At 43.3% G+C, this 21716-nt stretch overlaps 1 protein-coding gene across 1 annotated transcript in view; it reads left to right on the forward strand.

The window, feature by feature from the left end:
* LOC136431200 (uncharacterized) overlaps window positions 1-18610 on the forward strand; it is a 32818-nt gene extending 14208 nt beyond the window's left edge. Inside the window, exons 5-8 of the mRNA XM_066422501.1 lie at window positions 1945-3767; window positions 4035-16422; window positions 16810-16924; window positions 17246-18610. Coding sequence (XP_066278598.1) covers window positions 1945-3767; window positions 4035-16422; window positions 16810-16920 — 14322 coding nt within the window. The 3' untranslated portion in view covers window positions 16921-16924; window positions 17246-18610. The remainder of the gene's footprint in view (window positions 1-1944; window positions 3768-4034; window positions 16423-16809; window positions 16925-17245) is intronic.
* Window positions 18611-21716: the final 3106 nt, after the last annotated feature.

The raw sequence follows: 21716 nt of genomic DNA on the forward strand, positions 1-21716 counted from the left end.
GTCTTTGCTTATTAACAATGCTAATGAATTCTACAAAACTTAAGTCTAAACACTACGGTATCAAATAACGGTGCACGCACCAGTTCTTCCGCGACAGTGGTCCATGGTAGTCCGCGACAAAAAAGGGACAAAAGGGTTTCGAGGGTCTGGGTTTGAGTTCACATTTCTCAAAATGTGCTTTGAACTGACACTAAATACTAACATGGCTGAAAAGCGTATGAATTGGTGTGTTTTGGGTGGAAATTACGTTTCGATCTGAGCCTTACTTCCAGATATCCATACGCGTTGAAGGTAAACTGCCGGTTTGACCCAGATTGACCTTTGTTGCGTTCTTTTGGCCGTGTTGCATTACCTCGCGCGTCGGGTTATTGTGAAAATCGCAGTGGTAGGATTTTCTTTATAATGGGTTTAATTATACGTTGGAGATTTCTCTTTCTGACACTAACAGTCATTTTCGTGTCAAAAAATTTGGTGATGTGTTTAGTTCCACGGGAAAATGCCAAATTTTGTGCCTCATTTTTGACGGAAAAATACTTTTTCCCTCTTATATACCTTGGGCTGGTGGTCACCTTGGGCTGGTGGTCACCTTGGGCTGGTGGTCACCTTGGGCTGGTGGTCACCTTGGGCTGGTGGTCACCTTGGGCTGGTGGTCCCCTTGGGCTGGTGGTCACCTTGGGCTGGTGGTCACCTTGGGCTGGTGGTCACCTTGGGCTGGTGGTCACCTTGGGCTGGTGGTCACCGTGGGCTGGTGGTCACCTTGGGCTGGTGGTCACCTTGGGCTGGTGGTCACCGTGGGCTGGTGGTCACCTTGGGCTGGTGGTCACCTTGGGCTGGTGGTCACCGTGGGCTCGTGGTCACCTTGGGCTGGTGGTCACCTTGGGCTGGTGGTCACCTTGGGCTGGTGGTCACCGTGGGCTGGTGGTCACCTTGGGCTGGTGGTCACCGTGGGCTGGTGGTCACCTTGGGCTGGTGGTCACCTTGGGGTAAGGGGTGGTCGCCATACCAGGTTTGACTGTAGTCTGAGTTTTACATCTTGGAACTGCAGGGATTGAGCCATTGCTAAACCTGAGTTGTGGTCATCAACTCTAAAGATAATTCTCATATGACCTCCAGGGCCCTGACGTTTCTGAGCTAAACCAATTGGGAACATGCAATTACATATTCAGGTTGTGAGAGCATTGAGAACAGCTGGAAAAGAAGACTAATGCTATTAATATCAATAGCAATACATAGCAATGTCTTTGCTGTGCAGACAGTTTTAGACTTTTAAAAATTCAGAAACAAACTTGTATAAATAGTGTTTTGTGCCAATTTGATTTCAATACATTTGAGTTGAAATTTATGACAGAATTGATCTTTCTAAGTGTAGTAATCATGTCAGTTTGTACTTTATGAATGACAAATTTGGAATAGGGTCAAATTCAGTTTTTCCAGCAACAATGTACATAGCTACATGTAATTCACACAGTACTTCAAGCCCAAATATATCTGCCAATCATCTTATTACTTTTTCAGCTGATTTGTCAAACAGGTATCCAACTACATGTAGTACTGTCATTGAGCTCACAACAAAACTTGTAAAAATGACAGAACATAAAGCATTGCAATTAGCAATTACAGCTGAAATTTCACTGTCTCTATACAGGAAATTTTCTGGTGTAGTGTAGACAGATAAACAATTTTCTACAGATCTGTGCAAAAGGTAAATAGCCACTAAGTTGAGTAATAATCAGGATGAGGATACATGATATTGTGACTGTTTATTTTGGATGCAACTACTGTAACAGACATACAATTGCAAATATAAAGTTTGTTAGATGTTGGTAGAATGCTTGAAGGGATTAAATGTTACATGATGTTAATTCTTCAATGATTCGAAAATATCAATGTGTGGGAAAATGTGGTGGCCCAGCATTTATGTTTTTGACCTATTTCGCTTTACAGCTACTCCAAGTGGAGTTTTTCTTGTATGTTAAGGACCTTGATGACTACTTAACTACTGATGCAGTCCTGTATGTCCGGGAAAATGGACAAAGAAAGAACTACCCATTAAGGCCAATCGTTGACAAGATTTTGTGGACAACCAAATCTCCTGTGCTCTTACCAGCTGACAGAGACACTCGCTATCAATATGGCGTACAGTACAAAGCCAAGGAAAATGTATTCCAGACATTTGGCAAGAAGCTTCATATGATAAAAGATGAAGAAGCTTTCTGGATTGAAGAAAGGACAGCTTCAACTCATGTTACAGCTAACATTCACAGAGATATCTTTGAGAACCCAAGGCTTTCCCAGAAATACAAAGCAAGAATTGAGTTTTTTGGGAAACTGTGCTTTACAGAGAATATCTTCCATGGTGTAAGGGACAGAAATCTGAAGGAGAGGCTGCTTGAATGGGAATATCTTCAATTCCCAAACCCAAGTTTTACACCCAAAGAGCAGAGAAAGGTGATTTTGGAAACAATCACAAAGTTATCTAAGAGAGCCAATTGGATGCAGCTATCTTTTCTCTGTGTTGTGCTTGGAAAAATGTCACTACAGAGTGGCTTCTACTTGGAGAAGCTTGACTTCACCAATGCTGATGCCAAGTCACTTCTTCAGGGTTTGTCAAGTTCAAGAGCTGAAGACATCCCATCCAGCTGCATCAGTGGTCTGGAGGTCATTGTGCCACAATTGTTGACTTCCGCAAAACAGGATGAGCCCTGGCTCTGGCTCCTCAGCAACTGCAACAAGCTATTTGAAGCCAGCTACCTTCTGCAGCAGGCTACATCAAAGCAGTTCAGAGAATGGTCAAAGAAGCGTACTCCTGCTCAGTACATTCAGCACTCAAAAGTTGCTGTGTATAATCTGGTTCAGCTACATTGTCAAGGAGATCCAAATTGCCATCGTCTAATTGCAGCCTTAGTGAGGGAGGCCCCTGACATTGGAACAGAGATTGCCATCTTCGAAGTTGTTGCAGAATATCATCATGTTGAAAACATACAAGCAGTGCTAGAAGTCCTGGAGAGTAACTGCTTAAAGAGCATTGAAACTGCTATTAAGTCATGCAGGGAGCCCAGGCACATAGAGGAGTTGTACCACCTGTGGATGAAGCTTAAGGATGGCAGAATGGGTCCACTTGTCCACGACCAGATAGCAACAGTAGTAACTCAACTGGCATCCAAATCCTATACCTTTTCACAAACCCAGGCTGATAAACTATGGAGGATGATGACAGACAGCATGCTCTTCCCCAGCAGGAAGGCACTGGATCTTTTCAAAGTTATAGCAACATCAAAAGATGAAGTTTCTCAGTCCATGTTCCTTGCACTAGCCAAGGACAAAAACATGAGCCAAGAAGTTGACAAAGAAGATGCAAAGGAATTGTCAGTCAAGTGGCTAAGGAATGCAATAGAGGTGCACTGCACCACAAGCCGAATGTCCTACCAACCCTCTGCTGTAGCGAGCATAAACATACCAAGGGCCTATGAGGATCTGCTGAAGATAATGGCAACAGAACTTGTGGGTGGTGACCAGACGATTGAGAGAGCCCTTGGAGAAGTGGTAAAAGGCTTCATCAGAAAGTTTGGGTGGAGGATAATGCTGAAGAAATGTGAAGATATGAAGAATATGACAGAACAAGCACAGGGCCTATATAAAGAACACCTGGAAGAGATGATCAAGCAAGAGGGTAGTGCACAGCTCTCTGAGGATCTGCTTGAGATAGCCTACAGTATTTGTGATATGAAGCCCACCAAGGCATCAGCTGGCCTGGATATCACATACAAGTAAGTTACATTTTGCCATTAAGAGAATAAAGGAAAATTTTGGCCAGATCTTTTGAATTTTAATTTTTTTTTTTTGTGCAAAAAAAGTGTGTTTTTTCCGCAGATCATGACTGTCATTCAATTTGATGATATAATGTAGAATCCATTATTTCTTTCCTCTCTTGAGCTAACAAATGACATATTAGAAGGGTACAAAATGGGTAAACCCTTTGTTGTGCATAAGTTTAAAAGTAATATTAATAATGATATTATTTCCTTTCTTGCCAGGCTGACAGAAGACCTGTTGGTAATGCTGATGAACTTCGTGGATTTGCCTGAGAGAAAACCGGATGAAGACCTGACAGTGAACTACCAGCTCCTCTTGACCGTGATAAAACAGCCCCAATTTTGGCTTGCAATACTCAATGCTAAGGGAAGGACGACTCGCCTACATAAACACCAAAGATGTAAGACAGTCGCTAGTGTGCTCATAGAGTTTGGAGAGCAATTGGAGTCAGGAAATATCAACATCCAACTATTCCGAGCAGTAGTTGAGAAAGCCAGTGATGTGAAGGGAGGTGTTGATGTGCTTGCTCTACTTATTGATGCAACAAGAAAGCATGCAGGACAAGGCAGCAATGCAAAACCGATAAAGAATGTGTTCAGGGACATCAACAAACAACTGGACTCACACAAGCAATTGCTGGATAATACAGAGAATCTGCTGAATGTGTTCACCACTATGGTGGAAGACCTTGTCAAGATCAATGACATCTCACGCCTTCGAAGTGACCTCCAGAAACAGAAGAAGAGGTTTAAAGAGGACAGAACTTTGATGGTGACAGATTTAAGTCAACCTGCATACTGGGGCAAGCTGTTTGACTTGCAAGAGCCAGCCCGTCGTCTTGATGGCTTCCAAAAGTCATATGTTTTCAGAAATGTTCTCCAAAAGCACTTTGCAGAGATGAATTGGGAGGAGGATGAAGGAGAGGATGATGAGAGCTCTGAAAAGTCAGATGAGAACAAGACAGAAGAGAAGCCTTCTGAAGCTTCAGGTGCAGTAGAAACAGGTGTCAATACTACCGTATCTACTTCTCCAGCCATCCCAATGGTGCAGTTTGCCAAGTGTCTGTCAGAAGAGGTTGTAGATAAATTCAAAGAGCAATGTCAACCACTCACTGAGTACACTCCAAAGATTCCGTTGAAAACAGTCCAGGTTATGTTTTCAGGCATCACTGATGCAGATTATATGAAGACAGAGCTGTCATGCCTTGATCAATTATTAAGTCTTGGCAGAGAAATTCCTTTTGCAAATAGGAAGGCTCTAACAGAGTTTGTGGAGTTTCCCAAAACCCAAAAGAAAGTGCACAACTTGTCAGCTGCACTTCAGCTGTTCCAAGTCTCAGTGGAAAGTACCAGTGACCTTTGTACTGCCTTGCAACTCTGTGAGAAAGGAGCTGTACACGATACCTCTTTGAGTGAGCTTCACCGAGCTGTGGACAAAGTGGAAAAGATCATCAGCAAACTATCAGAGGAGGACAATGACATCGTAGAGCAGTTGAGCAGGTCATCAGAGCTTCTGGCCTTCCTTGGAGATGTAGTGGATGAAGACCTGAGGAATCTGATAGATGCTGTTGAGGAACACTCTGAGCAATTTGTGAATGAATCCACTGTCTCAAATCTAATTGATGTAAAGAGGTACTTGCAGCCACTACTTAAAGACAACTTTGACAACAACCCAGAAAGGTTCATCCAGAAACTTCAGCACTACAGGGAGCTGTCCATCAGAAATCTCCCAGAAAAGATCAATGACTGCAGCATTAATTTCCACAGTTTGAAAGGCCTCTATGCAAGTGTTGCCAATCGAGGAGAGATGACAAAGGAAATAGCTCACAATGCGTACATGAAAGGTCAATACACTTTTGATCTGAACACCTCCAGTACATGCAAGGTGACCATGTCGTATGACAGGGGGAAAACAAAGGCTAGCCACTCAATGTCAGACCTTCGTGACTTGCGCAGCAGGGCCTTGCTCATTGTTAACTCAGATAAAGGCCTGGCAGGCCCACCTGAAGAAGTTCCACCAGCCTCTGAATCGTCAGCAGAACTGTCTCACTTCATCAAATGCATAGATCTGGCCTCCAGCATCGCTGTGTCCTGTGAAAGCCTCCATTCATCTGGGCACTTCAAGTACAGAACCTTTCAAATGTCTGTTTCAAACATTGAGGAACTGGAAGACTTAGATGCAAGGTTGAGGCATGAGTATGAAAACTGGCAAGAAACATTGAAGAAGGCCAGAAGAGAGCACTACTATCTCAACTACCTGTACTCTGATCAGCTCTGGATCCTTGATGATTTCTTCAATGGGTCCCCCATTACACCCGACTTGAGTTCACTCTTCCACTTTATTCATCCCTCAATCAGTGTGAATGAGGATTTGAGGAAGAAGTACACATCGCCAAAGAAGGGAGATGGTCCTTACAAAAGACTGTGTCAGATTGGCTCAGCAATGGACATGATATGTGGAAATCTTCAGGCTCCAAAGAGAGAAATGAAGGAGAAGCAGAAACAACAGTCACCCAGTACAACAACCTCGAGTATATCCTCTCTGCGTACAAGGGTCCAACCTGGTAAAGTCTTTGTAGCAGCACTCGATGTTGGGAGCTCACAGGTTGTAAACATCATCATGAATCTGTATGAGAGTACAACAGGTAGCTTCCCAGAACCACATCAGATCATCATATGCAGTCCTGACACAAAATGGGGAGAACTACACCTTCTTCTCCAAAGGTGTGTAGGAGCTCCAAAGCAGCCTGAACTGGGCAATTGCTTGTTTTGTATTGCTAATGTGGAGCTCCTACAAAGTGACATACAGTTCAGGCTTGTGGATGAGATCAAACAACTGCACTCATTAGACAGCCCTTTCCTCATGGCTTTGGTATGCAGAGGAGGCACACATCATCCAATCTTGGATCAGTTTTCACGCCTCACCCACAGGATCCAAGGCATGAGCGACGTCGCTATGAGGCAATGCTTCTCCAGGTTATGGCCAAGTGTAAAAATGGTGACATCAGACATCCCTGGATTGGGAAAGACAGAGTTTGTTCAAGAGCAGGCAAGCAAAAAGGACATGGGAGTTGTGTCATTTCCTCTTGGGGGAACAATCACCAGAGACTACATGGTGAAACGATTATCCAACCTCAAAATACAGCCATACCAGGTTCTGCACCTGGACATTTCACCTGTAGATGACCCACACCTGTTGGATGCTTTCATTTTTGAGCTCATTGTTGTAGGTGCTGTACATTCTGGAACAGATTTTGTACAAAGACCCACAGAGTACATCATCATGGAAGTGGCCAACACCCTGAATCATGCTCTACGCAACACATTAGTAACAAGCATGTGCTTTGAAAGGGTTCATCTCAAGTGGGAGAACTACCAAAACTTCATCATCAGTCCAGAGGTCAACAGCCCAGTTCAAGTTGTGTGCCACTACCTGGATGCCTTGGACAGAGCAACCATTGATGAGACAGACATACCGTTGTCAGGACCAAAGAGGGTCACTCCTCTCCCTGCCAAAAGGTGTAAAGATCTTTTGAGAAAGTATTTCTCAACTGGTGCCGACCTTTCTTTCACCATAGTTGAGATATTCTTGTCTGTTTTGGCAGACCAGCTGAAGAAATTTTCAGCCAGTCAGTACTTTCGCACTGCAAATCTACGCATCATGTTGGGAGATAAACAAGAGCACCAAGTGCGAAGGAATCTGTTCACAGCCCTCCTCGAAGTTTCAAAGGAATTTGCATCCCGGTCAGTTGTATCCTGCCGCAGCAGTCAGTCATCTGCAATGACAAAGGAGCAAGCTGTACAAAAGCTGAAAGAAGCTGCAAGCACAACATCGTCAGCAATGCAAATGGTCAGTCGAGTAGAAGGAATGATTCGTTGGGCAGACAGCAACCATTTGATGGTCATCTTTCACAGCCAGGATGCACAAACTGTATCTGCACTATACAGGAGCCTCCAACAAGTCCCTATCAGAATACAGGATTTGTTCAAACAGCAGGTCAACCGGCCCCTTCCTGAGTTTTCAAAGTTGACACAGGATGAATTGCAAATAATACTAGAGCGGATTGCTCGAAGTACATCTCACAAGCTGAAGAAAGAAGGGACGGGTACGCTTGACAGAAGGTATGCCCTAACACCAGACAATCTGTTGAAGATGGCACTTGTCATTATGAGGGTGAGGGCTCGCATCCCAGTCATCATCATGGGAGAGACAGGCTGTGGCAAGACAAGCCTCATCAGGTACCTTGCGAAAACATGTGAAGTCCCATTCAAGGTCCTTAGCATACATGCTGGAGTCACAGAAGATAAAATCACAGCCTTCGTGACAGACAGAGCTGCAGAAGCAAGGAAAGATCTGTCTCGTGAGGTTTGGGCCTTTCTGGATGAAATCAACACCTGCGACCATCTTGGACTAATCAACGAAATCATTTGTCATCATTCCATGCTTGGAAAGAATCTGCCGGAAAATCTTATCTTGTTGGCAGCTTGCAACCCCTACCGGCAACGGGAAAGTTCTCAGCTGCATACAGCTGGGCTGGAGGGCAAAGCAAGAGTTGATGAATACTCCAAGCTTGTGTACCGAGTACACCCTCTCCCAGAGTCAATGTTGGACTACGTCTGGGATTATGGGACCCTGGACGAGAAAGACGAAAGGTCCTACATTACAAAGATGGTCACTGGAGTGTTCCCTGCTGAATCTAAAGTCAAATCTGCCATGCTTGTTGATCTCTTGGCTTCGTCACAAAACTTCATTCGAAGGGTGGAAGGGAACCAGTTTGGTGTCAGTCTGCGGGATGTCAACCGTTGCCGCATCCTGATGGGATGGTTTGTGAACATGCTGAAGACAAAAGGAGTAAAAGCTCTTTACAAACAAACAGGTTACTGGCTAAGCACGCATGTTTCTCATCCATGTGATGATGTTGATGTACGGAGTGTCATCCTTACACTTGCACACTGTTATCACTCCAGACTTGCAGATTCAGAGAATCGTGCAAAGTACAGAAAAGAGCTGTCAGAGGTCATGAGACGACACAACGTTACCGTGACTGAACATGAGATAGAAGACGTCATCCACAGAGAACAGTTAGATCTTCTTGATCGAATGGAGCTGCCAGAAGGTACAGCAAAAAATGGAGCACTGTGTGAAAATGTGTTTGTCTTGCTAGTCTGCATCTTGAACAGGATTCCTGTCTTTGTGGTTGGAAAGCCAGGCTGCAGCAAATCCCTGTCTATGCAGTTGATTCGAAGCAACTTAAGAGGTCGGGATTCTTCGAATAAGTACTTCAAGGAACTTCCACAACTGTATGTTGTCTCTCATCAAGGGTCTGAATCGTCAACCTCAGAGGGCATCATTAAGGTCTTCGACAAGGCAAAGAAGTACAAAGAACACAATGAGGGAGGTGTCCTACCTGTGGTGCTTTTGGATGAAATTGGTCTTGCAGAAGAATCAAGATTCAACCCCTTGAAAGTCCTACATAGTCTCCTTGAGCCAGCTGACGACGAGTTCCCAGACGTTGCTGTGGTGGGCATTTCAAACTGGGCTTTGGATGCTGCAAAGATGAACAGGGCTGTTCACTTGTCTCGACCAGAACCAGACACAAAAGATCTGTACTTGACAGGAAAATCTCTTGCAGAGGCTGCACTGGAGAGAGCATATCATGGTGACAGACACCTCACTATGGCACAAGATAAGGCCCTCAAGGCGCTTGCTGAAGCTTACTTTGAATATGAGGAAAAGCAAACATACAAAAACTTCCATGGTCTGCGTGACTACTATTCGTTGATCAAGTGCATCTGTTCGCCAGAACATGTCAATACAGGTGCTGTTGTCATGACCCAGTTCAACCTCAAAGTCTTGAAGCGAGGACTTCTCAGGAACTTTGGTGGCCTGTCTACTGAGAGAAAAACCATCATAAAAACCTTCCAACAGAAACTTAGGGCCCTTCACATTGATCTTGATGAGGATGCGGAGGACTTTGATGTAAAACAGCTGATACAAGACAATCTACGAGACAAGCAGGCTAGACACCTCATGCTCATCACCAGTGGTGACTCAGCCGTTGGCATCCTAGAACAAATGATCAGGGACTCAGAAGATCTGTACTGCAGAGAGCAAGTCACTATCTTTGGGAGTCACCTGGATGACGACCTTTCCGAAGACTATGACTACCGTACTCTCAGCCGAATCATCCTTTGCATGGAGAGAGGATGCATCTTGATACTGAGAGATCTTGACAGCATCTACGGAAGTCTGTATGACATGTTAAACCAGAATTACACAGTAGTTGGGAAGAAACGAAACTGCCGTGTTGCCCTTGGAGCATACAGCAACCCAATGTGTCAAGTGCATGAAAACTTCCGATGCATTGTGCTGATCGACCAACAGAAAGTCAACTACTCCGACCCACCCTTCCTCAATCGCTTTGAAAAGCAACTGTTGAGGTTTTCTGATGTGATCAATCCCCACCAGATGTCTTTGATTGAGAAGCTTCAGTGTTGGGTTGATGGCATCTCAACAGTACCTGGACAGCAGTTCACCAAGGAAGACTTGTTCATTGGGTTCCATGACGACACTCTGCCTTCCCTAGTGTTGTGGCACAGCAATCATGGACAGAATCTCAACCAGAAGGAAGTACTGACAGGTTGCAAGGCTGACCTGATGTGGATAGCATCACCAGACGGCATGCTCAGAGCCTCTAAGTCGAGCCTGGCAAAAACAAGCTTTCCTGACATAGTTAAGTTGCAAGAGGAGTACTTCAACCAACCAACTCACAGAGGACTACAAAAGTTCCTTGAACACATGTTACGCGGTGAAGGCCCAGTCCCAACCGCAGGACAAGATACCACCACAGAGTCTGGGGAACATCCTGACATGTACTCCATGCAACCTCCATTGCTGAAGCTTGTGATTCACACCTTCAGTAATGTCCACACAGACATAGAAGCTTGTCTGGAAGATTTCATCAATAGCCATACTGGCATGGCTGTGAGTGAAGGTTTGCAGGTTGAAAAATTGAGTGCATTCAAATCAGAGAAGCAGCTGTCTTCAACAATTCAGCACTTCTGGCTGGAGTCCAAGGCTTCTCTTCTGATATTGCAGTGCTCACCTTCCCTGGATGGTCCTCACATGCTGTTGGCAAAATCACAGCTTGATCATTACAGGAATGAGTACATCAAAGCTCGTAAAACGACTGGAAGCCTTTGTGACAAACATGTATGTTTACTCATTCATGTAGAACAGGGAGGAGAGGTGGAAGAAAACCCTTGGCAGTTGAACTTTCTCTGTGGTTGGCAGCAAGTCACCTTAGACAGCATTGAGGAACCAACACTCCCGATCAAGGAACTCCTCAACATGACAGTCAGAGAAGTGCTTGAGTCCACGGTGCGTCCTTTTGCAGACGTTGCAAGAGAACAACTGATGTGGTGCTTTACTTGCTTCAAGTATAGGAATGAGGGACGGCCAGTGGAGGATATTTTGAAGCTTGTCAGTGACATCTCAGACTCACCAGTTCTAATGGAGTTCCTGAAACAACATGTCTACACATCAGCACCATGCTTCAGCGAACTGCACCAGGAAGGCGATGCTGACAGTTGGCAGGTCCAGGTTGCATGTGACCGGCAGCTGCTTCACAGCTGCTCTGGACTACAAACTGCAATGCAGCAGTTTATTTCCCTGCAAGTAAGGCAGCCCCTGGCCAAAGCTATCTTCCTCATCGAAAGTCAATCTGCATGGGAAAGCTTCTTCAGTGGATCACCCGAGCAGCAGTCTGTTTGGATTGATCTTGCACAAAATGGAGACATGTTGAACTTCGATGGCTGCCCAGAGCCATGTGGACCAGAATCGTGTGACCTGCCAGAGGTCGTTTTCGATCTCAAGTTCCCCTTCTGCCTTCATTTTCTGGCACAGCTGGAGAAACAGAAAGATCTCTTCTTCGATGAAATGAGACAGCTACAACAAGATGAGGACAATCTTGATGAGGATGGTTTTCTCAAGCAAAAGGAAGCAGAACTACAGGTTCATCGATTTGTAGATATTGTTGACAAGTGCATTCCTGATGTCTTTCAAAGGTCAGCGCTGTGCAACCACCTGGACCTCCTGATTGATGATTTCTGCAACCTTATGTCAAAAGACCATGGCTCTCGACTTGAGACTGCACTCAGAACTAAAGTGCTGGGATGGGCCATAGCACAGAAGACGATCATCTCAAAACCAGACTCTCCACAATTGACCATCACTGATGTCGTCACCTGCTACTGGAGAAACAGTGAGCTGTTTTCAAATGAACTTCAGCTCATCTCATCCTGTGTCGATGTTGTGAAGTTGGATGTCCTTGACCTTCTAGCCACAATGATGAGCAGTGAGTCAGAACCAACAATGGCAGAAGAGAATGCCATGGAAGCACCGATGGAATCGCTTAATGACTCTGACTCAGACTCTTTCATAGAGGAAGCTGAAGAGGCAGGCTTGTTGGCAACAGGCATAGAAGCCACAGAAGAGCCCAGTGAGCAAGGCCCTGAAACTGTGAAGGAAGAAGACATCTCAGTTATCCTACTGACTGATGAAGAGACAGTGACGTCACCACCAGCTCTGGATGAAGATCTTTTTGATACCGAAGAAGCTCTGCATGTGGACAAAGAGAAGCTAGAAGTCAATGAGCAAACACCAACAACAGAGTCTAATGATAGTGAAGAAGAAGAAGAAGAAGAAGAAGAAGAAAGTCATGAATGTCCAGACGGTGAATTTGAAGAAAGTTCAACAATATCAGAGCGTCTTGTAGAGGTGTACTGCACAGCCATGCTACCTGAGAAGTCTCTCATTGACTCCTGTGGTGGTCTTAAGGCATGGCACGCAAAGGTCACTACACTGCTTTCACTTGCTGCAAAAGTGAGTAGAGACACACCGATTTTCCATTTCCTAAGGCTTTGTAATGACCTTGCCACAACACTAAACCTTGCTTCAGGAGAAGTCTCTGTCATGAATAATCTTGCACAAACAGCAAAATGTGAGGGAGACAACTGCATGAACTCACAGCCAATGTTCTCCTCAGTTGTTGAGACAGCCAGGAACCTACGGAATAGTGGAAAGATATCTTCAGAACAACTACAACAGTTCCTTTGCTTACTATTTGGAAGGTGCTTGGATGCAAACCCAGACACCATTCTTATTGACAGTATCCTGAATGAGTTAAGCAAGCTACCCACAGGATCCATCAGATACGCTGGTCCAGTTCTCGATCGCATCCTCTATTTTGAGCAGGAGAGTCATCAGACCCAGTCAAACTATCCTGAACATCTAGGTCTGTTCCAAGAGATCATTGAGGACCAGGACCTTGCATTGGAAGAACATCCACCCCTGCAGTCCTTAAACATCTGCCTGCATTCTTTACAATCAACGGCAGGGTTTGACTCACACCTTGCTACCCTTTGCAGTGACATCATCCAGGACAGATTTTTCTCCCCTATTGCCCAACATGCAATGGAACTTGGAACGGCTGATAACCTTATGTTTGATGTTCTGGTCAGGGCTGCAAAGGTCATAAGGGAATCAACCAGTTGCGACTTGCAATTTATCTGTTCTGTTGCATTCATAAGAGCTTTCCTAACAGGAATGGCTGGAGCCTTACAGGAAATGTTGGCTATACAAGAACAAGGAGAGGAGATGCAAATGTCAGAACACCTGCTGCAGGAAGTCAACACCCAACTTTTCACTCCATCACCAAAGGAGGAGCCAACTCTGTCAAGAAAGGCATCCATGGTCTTGTTCTTTCTGAAACAGCTTCGACCAGATTGTGGGTTGCTGGGACTACGTGATGTGAGCAAAGACCTCGGCCCAATGTTGCCTGCCTTGCTAGAACTAGAATGGGAAAAACATGAACTGGAGTCCAGGTTTCCCTTCGGCCCACTGAGGTATGCCACAGGCTATGAAGATGCAATGAAGGCACTAGCGCTCCTGAAGGAGAGAGATGATGGAGAAATGAATGCACTGATACAGAAGGCAAAGGGATGTGAAGAAACCAGATTCTCACTCTTGGCAACACTTTATGACTTCTACTTCTTGGTGCGAACAGTGCGGCCAGCTCGTGACACCGAGAAAGCTGCTGCCCAGACAATTGCAAAGATGATTTCTGACTTTCCAAGACCATACAAACAGGCCCTGTTGTGCACTGTAGGAGAGCAAGACTCCAAGTTGTGTGTCTCAGAACAATCCAGCTTGGATGACATACTGAAGAAGTCAGTTATCATGCACCTCCTCTGTGCCCTAAGCTCCAGCCTGGCACAAAACATGAAGATTCAGTCACCCTTCCAGCAGTATTTGACCAATCCAGAGAAGTTAAATGCACCATATGTACTAGCTATTGACAACAATGATGATGACCCACCGGAAGTGTATACAGCCGCAAACCAACAAATGTGGGATGAAAAAGCTACTGTATGGTCTTGTTCCTGTGGATTTCTAGTTGCCCAACAATCACTAGCTCCAACATCTGCTGAACAACAAATGGTATGCCCTGTTTGCAAGTCTCCATCTGTTTCCACAAATCACCTTGAAGGAAGCCAGCCTAGCCAGTCCTACATCCAAAACGTCAGCTCAGGGGGCACTGTAACTCAGCAAACTGGGTATGTTGTTGCTAGCCCTGAAGCTCGAGGGGGAAAATGGTTCACCGTTCGCCAGCTGTCTCCTGCAGCATACCGTTGTTTGCATCTTTTAGTCCATGGATGCCTACTGGCTAGCCACTATGCAGAGGTCTGCAAGCCAGAACAGTTGGGAGAATTCATCTTCAAAGATCATGACAAGGGTCAAGAGGCCATTGATATTTGCACAAAGTTTGTAGATGTTGATTGGAAAGCACTGGGTGAAGTTATCTCTGGTACAAGTGAAGACGTTTGCCGTCTGCTACATTCTGTCATCCAGCATACCAACAGCTTGCTGAATGGATCCCACAAAAGTGGACAGAACACTTGTAATACTCGTGAAGAAAGGGAGAAGTTGGAGGAAGAATTCTCTGCTTTTGTAGACAAACTGGTCCAGACGATTCCATCATCCCTTCGAGAGCAGCAAGTTTCTGCCTTGTCTGAAGATATTGACATTGAGCAAGGCCCCAAATGTCTGGAAATCAAAGTAGAAGAGCTTGAGAGAGGGGTTAATCGTGAATACCATCATGATCATGCCTTGAGGCTCTTCCGTGTCACAGAGATGAGGACATTTGAAAAGCTGCACTGTCATTTCATGAATGGTGGCAGAGATCTGCAAGATGCATACCCCTTTCTGGGATTGTTCTTCTCAATGCACGAACAGCTTCCTTACATAAAGCACCTTCATCCTCTCCTCAGGTGGACAACGATAGTGAAGTCACGTCTGAGTCACAGGCTGGCAAAGGAGAAAGCAAAGGACATGCAAATTTGTGAGTTCATCTATGACAGTAAACTGACAAAGCAGGAAAAGGAACATTTGAAAAAGTCCTTCCAAGAGTTCAAGGAGGCTTGGCATCAGCTACATGGCAGTGGAAAGGCAGTTGATGAGAGATTTGCCACTATGCCGCCAATGCATGAAGAGCGTCCCATCACAGAATGCCTGCTTGACCCACAGATTCCTGACAGTCATCTCCAAACTGCCATCAGTGTCTTGTACAATCTGCAGAACAAGTTCCTCACCAATGTTGCCAAGCTTGCTGCCACCACGACCTGCCCTGCAGTAAGCTTCTTGGTTCGAGAACAACATTCAAGTGTCATTCCACAAGTCTCCATCCTCGATGTCAAAAAGAAGGATGTTATCCACTACACATGGTCAAATGAGTTCATGAAGCACTCAGAGTGTAACACAGAATATGGCCTTGGACGGCAACTGTTCTTCGACTTCAGCAAGATTGAGATGGAACTGGCCAACACCTTAGTGCTGGGCAAAGCCTATATCAATGACGAACAGGGCTTACCAAAGTTTGCATATGCCAACGAACTGTTTTCTGCTAGTGCAAGCATTCTGCATGACATATGCAACCACGTGCCCCAAGAACCACTTGCAACAGACACTGTCAACGCGCTGCGGGAAAGAAACGAGAGTGACCGCATCGCAAAACCACTGCTTGAGCACATGGAGGTCGTACTATTCCTGCTTAAACGGACGAAAGGGAAGCCATCAGAGCCTCTTGTGGACTATACAAAGAAATGGTTGTCCATGCTAACAAGCCCCTTTCCTGCCCATCTGCTGCCAGAACCACACAGTGCCATCCAACTCAAAAACGTTGTGCATTTGTATGAAACGCTAGAGGACATGATGGCAGATGTCACCATAGAGTCCCTCCATGACTGCTTCAGACAGAAACTGAAGTCTGTGATGCAATCTAAGATGGAAAATGCTACCACAGAAGAGTTGGAGCGTGCTGTAAAAGTGACTCGACAGTTTGTCTTCCGCTACATGTCATCGTCTGACTCAGCTGAGAAGGTCAAGCCCGGAAGTCTCCTACTGACACACTTGGTGAATACAGGACTCTGGACAGCAGACCAAAAAGAGACGAGCGAGGACACAGCAACGACCACCCCATCAACGTTCATGGGCCAACTGAATGTGGAACATGTGTATGCTGCCTTAGAGGCCATGACAAACACCATTGGGGTAAGATTATCAATTAACATTGAATGGATCTTATGTGATTAACACACATGTACATATGACCTCTAGACAACTTGGAGGCTAAGAACCAACTACTAATCAAGTTAAGAAGCTTGAAGTAAAAAAAAGTTCACTAATTGTAAAAAATGTTGTCCTTAGTTCTTGGTTAAAAAATTTGGAAAAAGAGACAAATTGATTTTGATCTGCAGAATATGTTAGTAATTTGCCAGATTCAAAATGTTATTGTAGAATATACAGTATATAGAAGTGATTAATAAGTAGTGGACTTGCTAGTGCCAAACCTAGTGAGCAAAATGGTTAATATACATCTCAGCCTTCCCTGGCCCTATTTATCCAACAAAAGTGCTGAATTCTTGGTTATTCTATCAGGACCGACGGCAGAGGGAGAGGAACATGTTCCAGTCCTTTACTGCCAAAAAGACTCACCAAACACCAAGCCGCAGAGCAACAAGGAAGAAGATGAGATACTCTAACACGTAATGGGGTAAGTGCTGACAACAATCTCAAGACACATTTAAGAACTAGAGAATGATTCATTAAACCAAAGAAGCTGACTCTCTTTTAAAGACAAACTGTGACAAAGATATGATTCAAAGTTTATTGCAAATACATGCACTGTTTAAAAGTCATGTTAACCCTTTATCCCTGCTGTTATCATTCATATTACTTAGATTTTTGTGTGGAATGTGTGTGCAGCAAATGACAGCAAGGGAAGTTGGGGTTATGAGGGGAAGTTTTTCTCCCATTTGTTTCTATGGGTAGAGGCTCCATCTAATAGTATTAGATCTGCTTTATATTTTCTCAGGATGCAGTGCTGCATAAACAGGCGAACTGAGCAGAGAAGATGTGAGAGCACCAACCCAACCCAACCCCTCTTACCAGATGCTATCACTGTTAGGTTTTATATCATTTGTTATAGTTTTGTTTGATGTGGGATCATAGTTGAATACCTTAAGTCTTATATGTACCACAATTAAGTAGCAATGTATTGAATGTGACTAAAAGAGTTGAATTATATCCATGAACAAATCAATAACCTATACATCTTATACCTTATACATCGTATACATAATACATCTTCTAGCTTGCATTATAATTCCAACATGTCTAGCAGTAGCGTGTTGTACACTTTGAATGACGTTTTTATAAGGGACATCCCAACTATCGAGAACGGTATGCTCACTATACATTGGAATGATTACACGTAGACCAAGATACATGTACATGTAGGCTGCTACTTTGTCATATTGGTTCACCAGAAAGTATGAGATTTCTATAGTGATCACAGTGAACATTTCTATGATGTGCAGTGTCTGTAGAGTGTTTTTGTAGTGTTTTAGGGCTCTTATACAATATTCTACAAAAAGAAAGGAAGGAAATTAGGTCAAAGGAATTTAGACAATATATTTTGAAATATCAATTTCAATCAAGATTTAATGTAAGGTAGAATACACATCAAAATTATGATTGCACCACATGTACGCCAGTATGGTGCATTTTGACTTTGTTCCACGCTTGAAAACATTCCAAATGTTAAACATTTTTGAGCCTTTTGAGGTTGAAATCTTCAACATCACAGTGTTGTTAATTGATATGGTGACCACTTTCTTTCTGGCAGGAAGTAGTTTTAAGAAATTTGTGTTTGATGTATCATTTTTTTTATACATAATCATCACAATTAACAACATGTCTAACATTTATCAAAGAATGTTATGGTATCTTTTCAAAAAGTAACAATTAGTTTGTTGCTTTGAAGCTAAAAACATGGCGTACACTACTGTAGCAGCCAAAAATGCAAAACTAAAAGATGTGCAAACTAGAGATCAGATGCATCCTGGGAAACTGAACAATCAACTGCATTGATTGTCAAGTCTAGCTTTCAGTTTGTTATATGTCAATGTTATGGTATTCTAGTTTAGTATCTTTGTTACAAAATTACAGCATGCATATTAAGTAATCTCAGTCTTGTTATAAAAGGCAAAAGTCAAGGTGTATAACAAAGGTAAATCATGATTGTACCGGAAAGGAGACAACTTTTAGGCTCACTTTAGAACTCATAGTTTCTATAGGTTAATATTTTTTATCTTTTGGATGTTTTGCATTTGATTTATTGACAAAATAAAGCTTGTGCATCATTTGTCACAAATATGAAGCCCGCATTTACTATCAAGCCAAGCAGTTCTCTTTTTATGCAAATAAGGTCCTAGTTACCATAATTTATCCATAATTACATCAATTGCAAGTAACAAAGCTATATCTTTCAGGAACCTGCAATTGAAGCATGTCATCAACGAGTATGCAGACGATATCCAAATTTATATATTGTATGTCTAATGATATTAGGGCGCCCCAAAATAAGATGGAGTGACAATCTAACTAAACACCTGGGCCCTACATGGCCAAGAACCGCTCGACAGAGGAAAACCTGGTTACCTAACCTAGATGTGTCAGTATGAACAAGTATGAAATTTTCATCATTTACTACCAAGAAATTATACCAAATTCTCATTTATTATACGAAATGTTATAGAAAGCTGATAGGAGACCCACAATCAAACGTTCGTTTTGTTGACACAAACCAAATGTATAATCTTATACAGTCCATCAATAGCTTCTTATGTTGTTCATAATCATGCACACTAACAGGCCCAAAAACATAACCCCCTAGGCCAACTTACATGTAGTTACGTGTATTTACATTTCTTTCAATGTCGAACATTTACATTTCTTTCAATGTCGAACAATCTCCCTGTCTTGTTAACATTTGCAATGTATTTTGAGCAGGAAGACCATTGGGTAACAGACACTTGTAATTCATTTGGCTCTCCAATGAGATTCCATCAACCTACCATGACCTTATTACTGATTGGTTATCAAATGTGATACTACAGCCCAGTTCCATGCACTGGATGCTGATCAACTATTCACTCGGACCAAAGTAACACATGTTAAATTGAACTTCCTATTTCAGAGCCATATAAAAACATATTTTCAGCAACATATTCCCCAAACTATATGCACCTGCTCAGAAACCAAACGTGTAAGAAGCTAGCTGGTACGTTGAAGACCCTGTCTCCCACTTCAAAGAAAAAAGCTGAAGGCTGTGGTTATAGATATCTTCTGTTCAGTCATACCTCCTTGCTCAGATATTCCACTAGTCTGCCTCATCCTTGGTACTAATTGGCTATCAGATTAACCAATCATCCAAGTCCTTGGTACTGATTTGCTATCAGCCATCCATGTCCTTAATGCTGATTGGCTTTCAGCTTGATCAATCATCCTTTTCCTTGCTACTAATTGGCTACTGGCAATCCATGTCCTTGGTGCTGATTGGCTATCAGCTTGATCCATGTCCTTGGTGCTAACTGGCTATCAGCTTGATCAATTATTCATGTCCTTGGTGCTGATTGGCTTTCAACTTGATCAATCATCCTTGTCCTTGCTACTAATCGGCTACCGGCAATCCATGTCCTTGGTGCTGATTGGCTGTCAGCTTGATCAATCATCAATGCCCTTGGTGCTAACTGGCTATCAGCTTGATCAATTATCCTTGTCCTCGGTGCTGATTGGCTTTCAGCTTGATCAATCATCCTTGTCCTTGCTACTAATTGGCTACTGGCAATCTATGTCCTTGATGCTGATTGGTTATCAGCTTGGTCAATCATCCTTGTCCTTGGTGCTGATTGGCTATCACCTTGATCAATCATCCTTGTCCTTGGTGCTGATTGGCTATCACCTTGATCAATCATCCTTGTCCTTGGTGCTGATTGTTTGCCATCTTAGCCAATCATCATAGTCTGATTTTCCATATCCTGTTAAATCAAATCAAAACCACTTATTCTGGGAGCTGACTCGTCAGCTGCATTACTCTATCTAATATAAACATTGGAAAATGATATTGCTTGTTTGGTCTCGTTTAGCCAGCAGGGCTGAAGTTCATGTTCGTAACAGTCCCTTCAGATCTGTTGTTGCCCAGACGGCACCAAAGTCGAGGAGGCGAGACCAGTCACCGTCCAACGGATGGGAAAGACAGACAACCAGGTTCCTCTTGACAGGCACAATGTTCTGCAACTTCAAACATAAATCACTTTCTGTATATGCATGTTAAGTGTTTCCCCCAAAGGAACAACAGTACTGTATTTGTAAGTATTCAGTTGATCTTTTTCGGCAAAAATCATCAAACATGCATACGAAACTTATGACAGCTCATTTCAGTCTCAGTGTTTTTATACTGGGAATTAATAGTCTTTTGTCTGTGTTCACCCAAACTTAGACATTTTCCAATATTTGCTGTTGAGAGGAGGGATACAATTACATGAAATGCCCCCACACTGCCTAAATCCACCTGGTATCAGAGAAATCTTTGGAAAAGGGACATCCATCTAACGGAAAAGGTGTGAACTTCAAGACTTCTCACCTCATAAATTCATTTGATTTTACAGGATCAGAGGCTCTTAATCACCGCAACAATTTCATATGTCCACTGGTTAGAATTTCCATTTGGTCAACATCCAGGTTTTTGTTCTGTTATAATGCTGAAGTCACACCTCATCCACAAAGTTTAACATCATAGCTCCCTGTGGCCAAGCCATACAGCCAAAAGTAATGGCAATTTAGAGATATCCTCATCTCTACATGTCCTGATCACATGCCAACTAATGATGCTGTATCAAAGTCTATGGTAAAGTAGACCTACATTGTAGCTCCCTGAATTCAGATTTTATCATCTGTCTATCCATCTGTTTCAGGGTTAATCTGCCTAATAGTATTGGCTTTAGGGCATGGTATGGAGGCCAAACAGATGTATGTTAAGGTGAGACTATATGACAAACTTTAGAACAAGTCATGCTCAAATTAAGGTACATGTAGACAACATGCATCTCAATCATGAAAAAAGTCATTTCTTTTCTTCTTGTAAGTGTATTGAACAGTCATACCCAACATTTCCTTCAATATGGACAACATACACTCTAAACTTTACAAGACTTAAAAGTGGTGAAAAGAGCAACATATCAGGTACACCTACATTTAGTAAGTTAAGGAAACAGTTACAGTAAATATTAAACATCAATGATGTAGAGAAAAATTTGTATTTTTGCTGGATAATGCATGCAGAAAAAAGAATGATTATGTTTTGAAATCCAAAGCCTTTGGAAACATGCTTTTTGTAACATTTACTTAAACCAGACACCTTGCAGTCCAACACCCTACACCGCACCCCCTCGACTTTCTACGACTCTGGGGTCTCCCCAGGGGGCTACCTCCCTGACTCTCCA

The sequence above is a fragment of the Branchiostoma lanceolatum genome, chromosome 3 (genome assembly GCF_035083965.1).
Source record: "Branchiostoma lanceolatum isolate klBraLanc5 chromosome 3, klBraLanc5.hap2, whole genome shotgun sequence".
Lineage (NCBI taxonomy): Eukaryota > Metazoa > Chordata > Leptocardii > Amphioxiformes > Branchiostomatidae > Branchiostoma > Branchiostoma lanceolatum.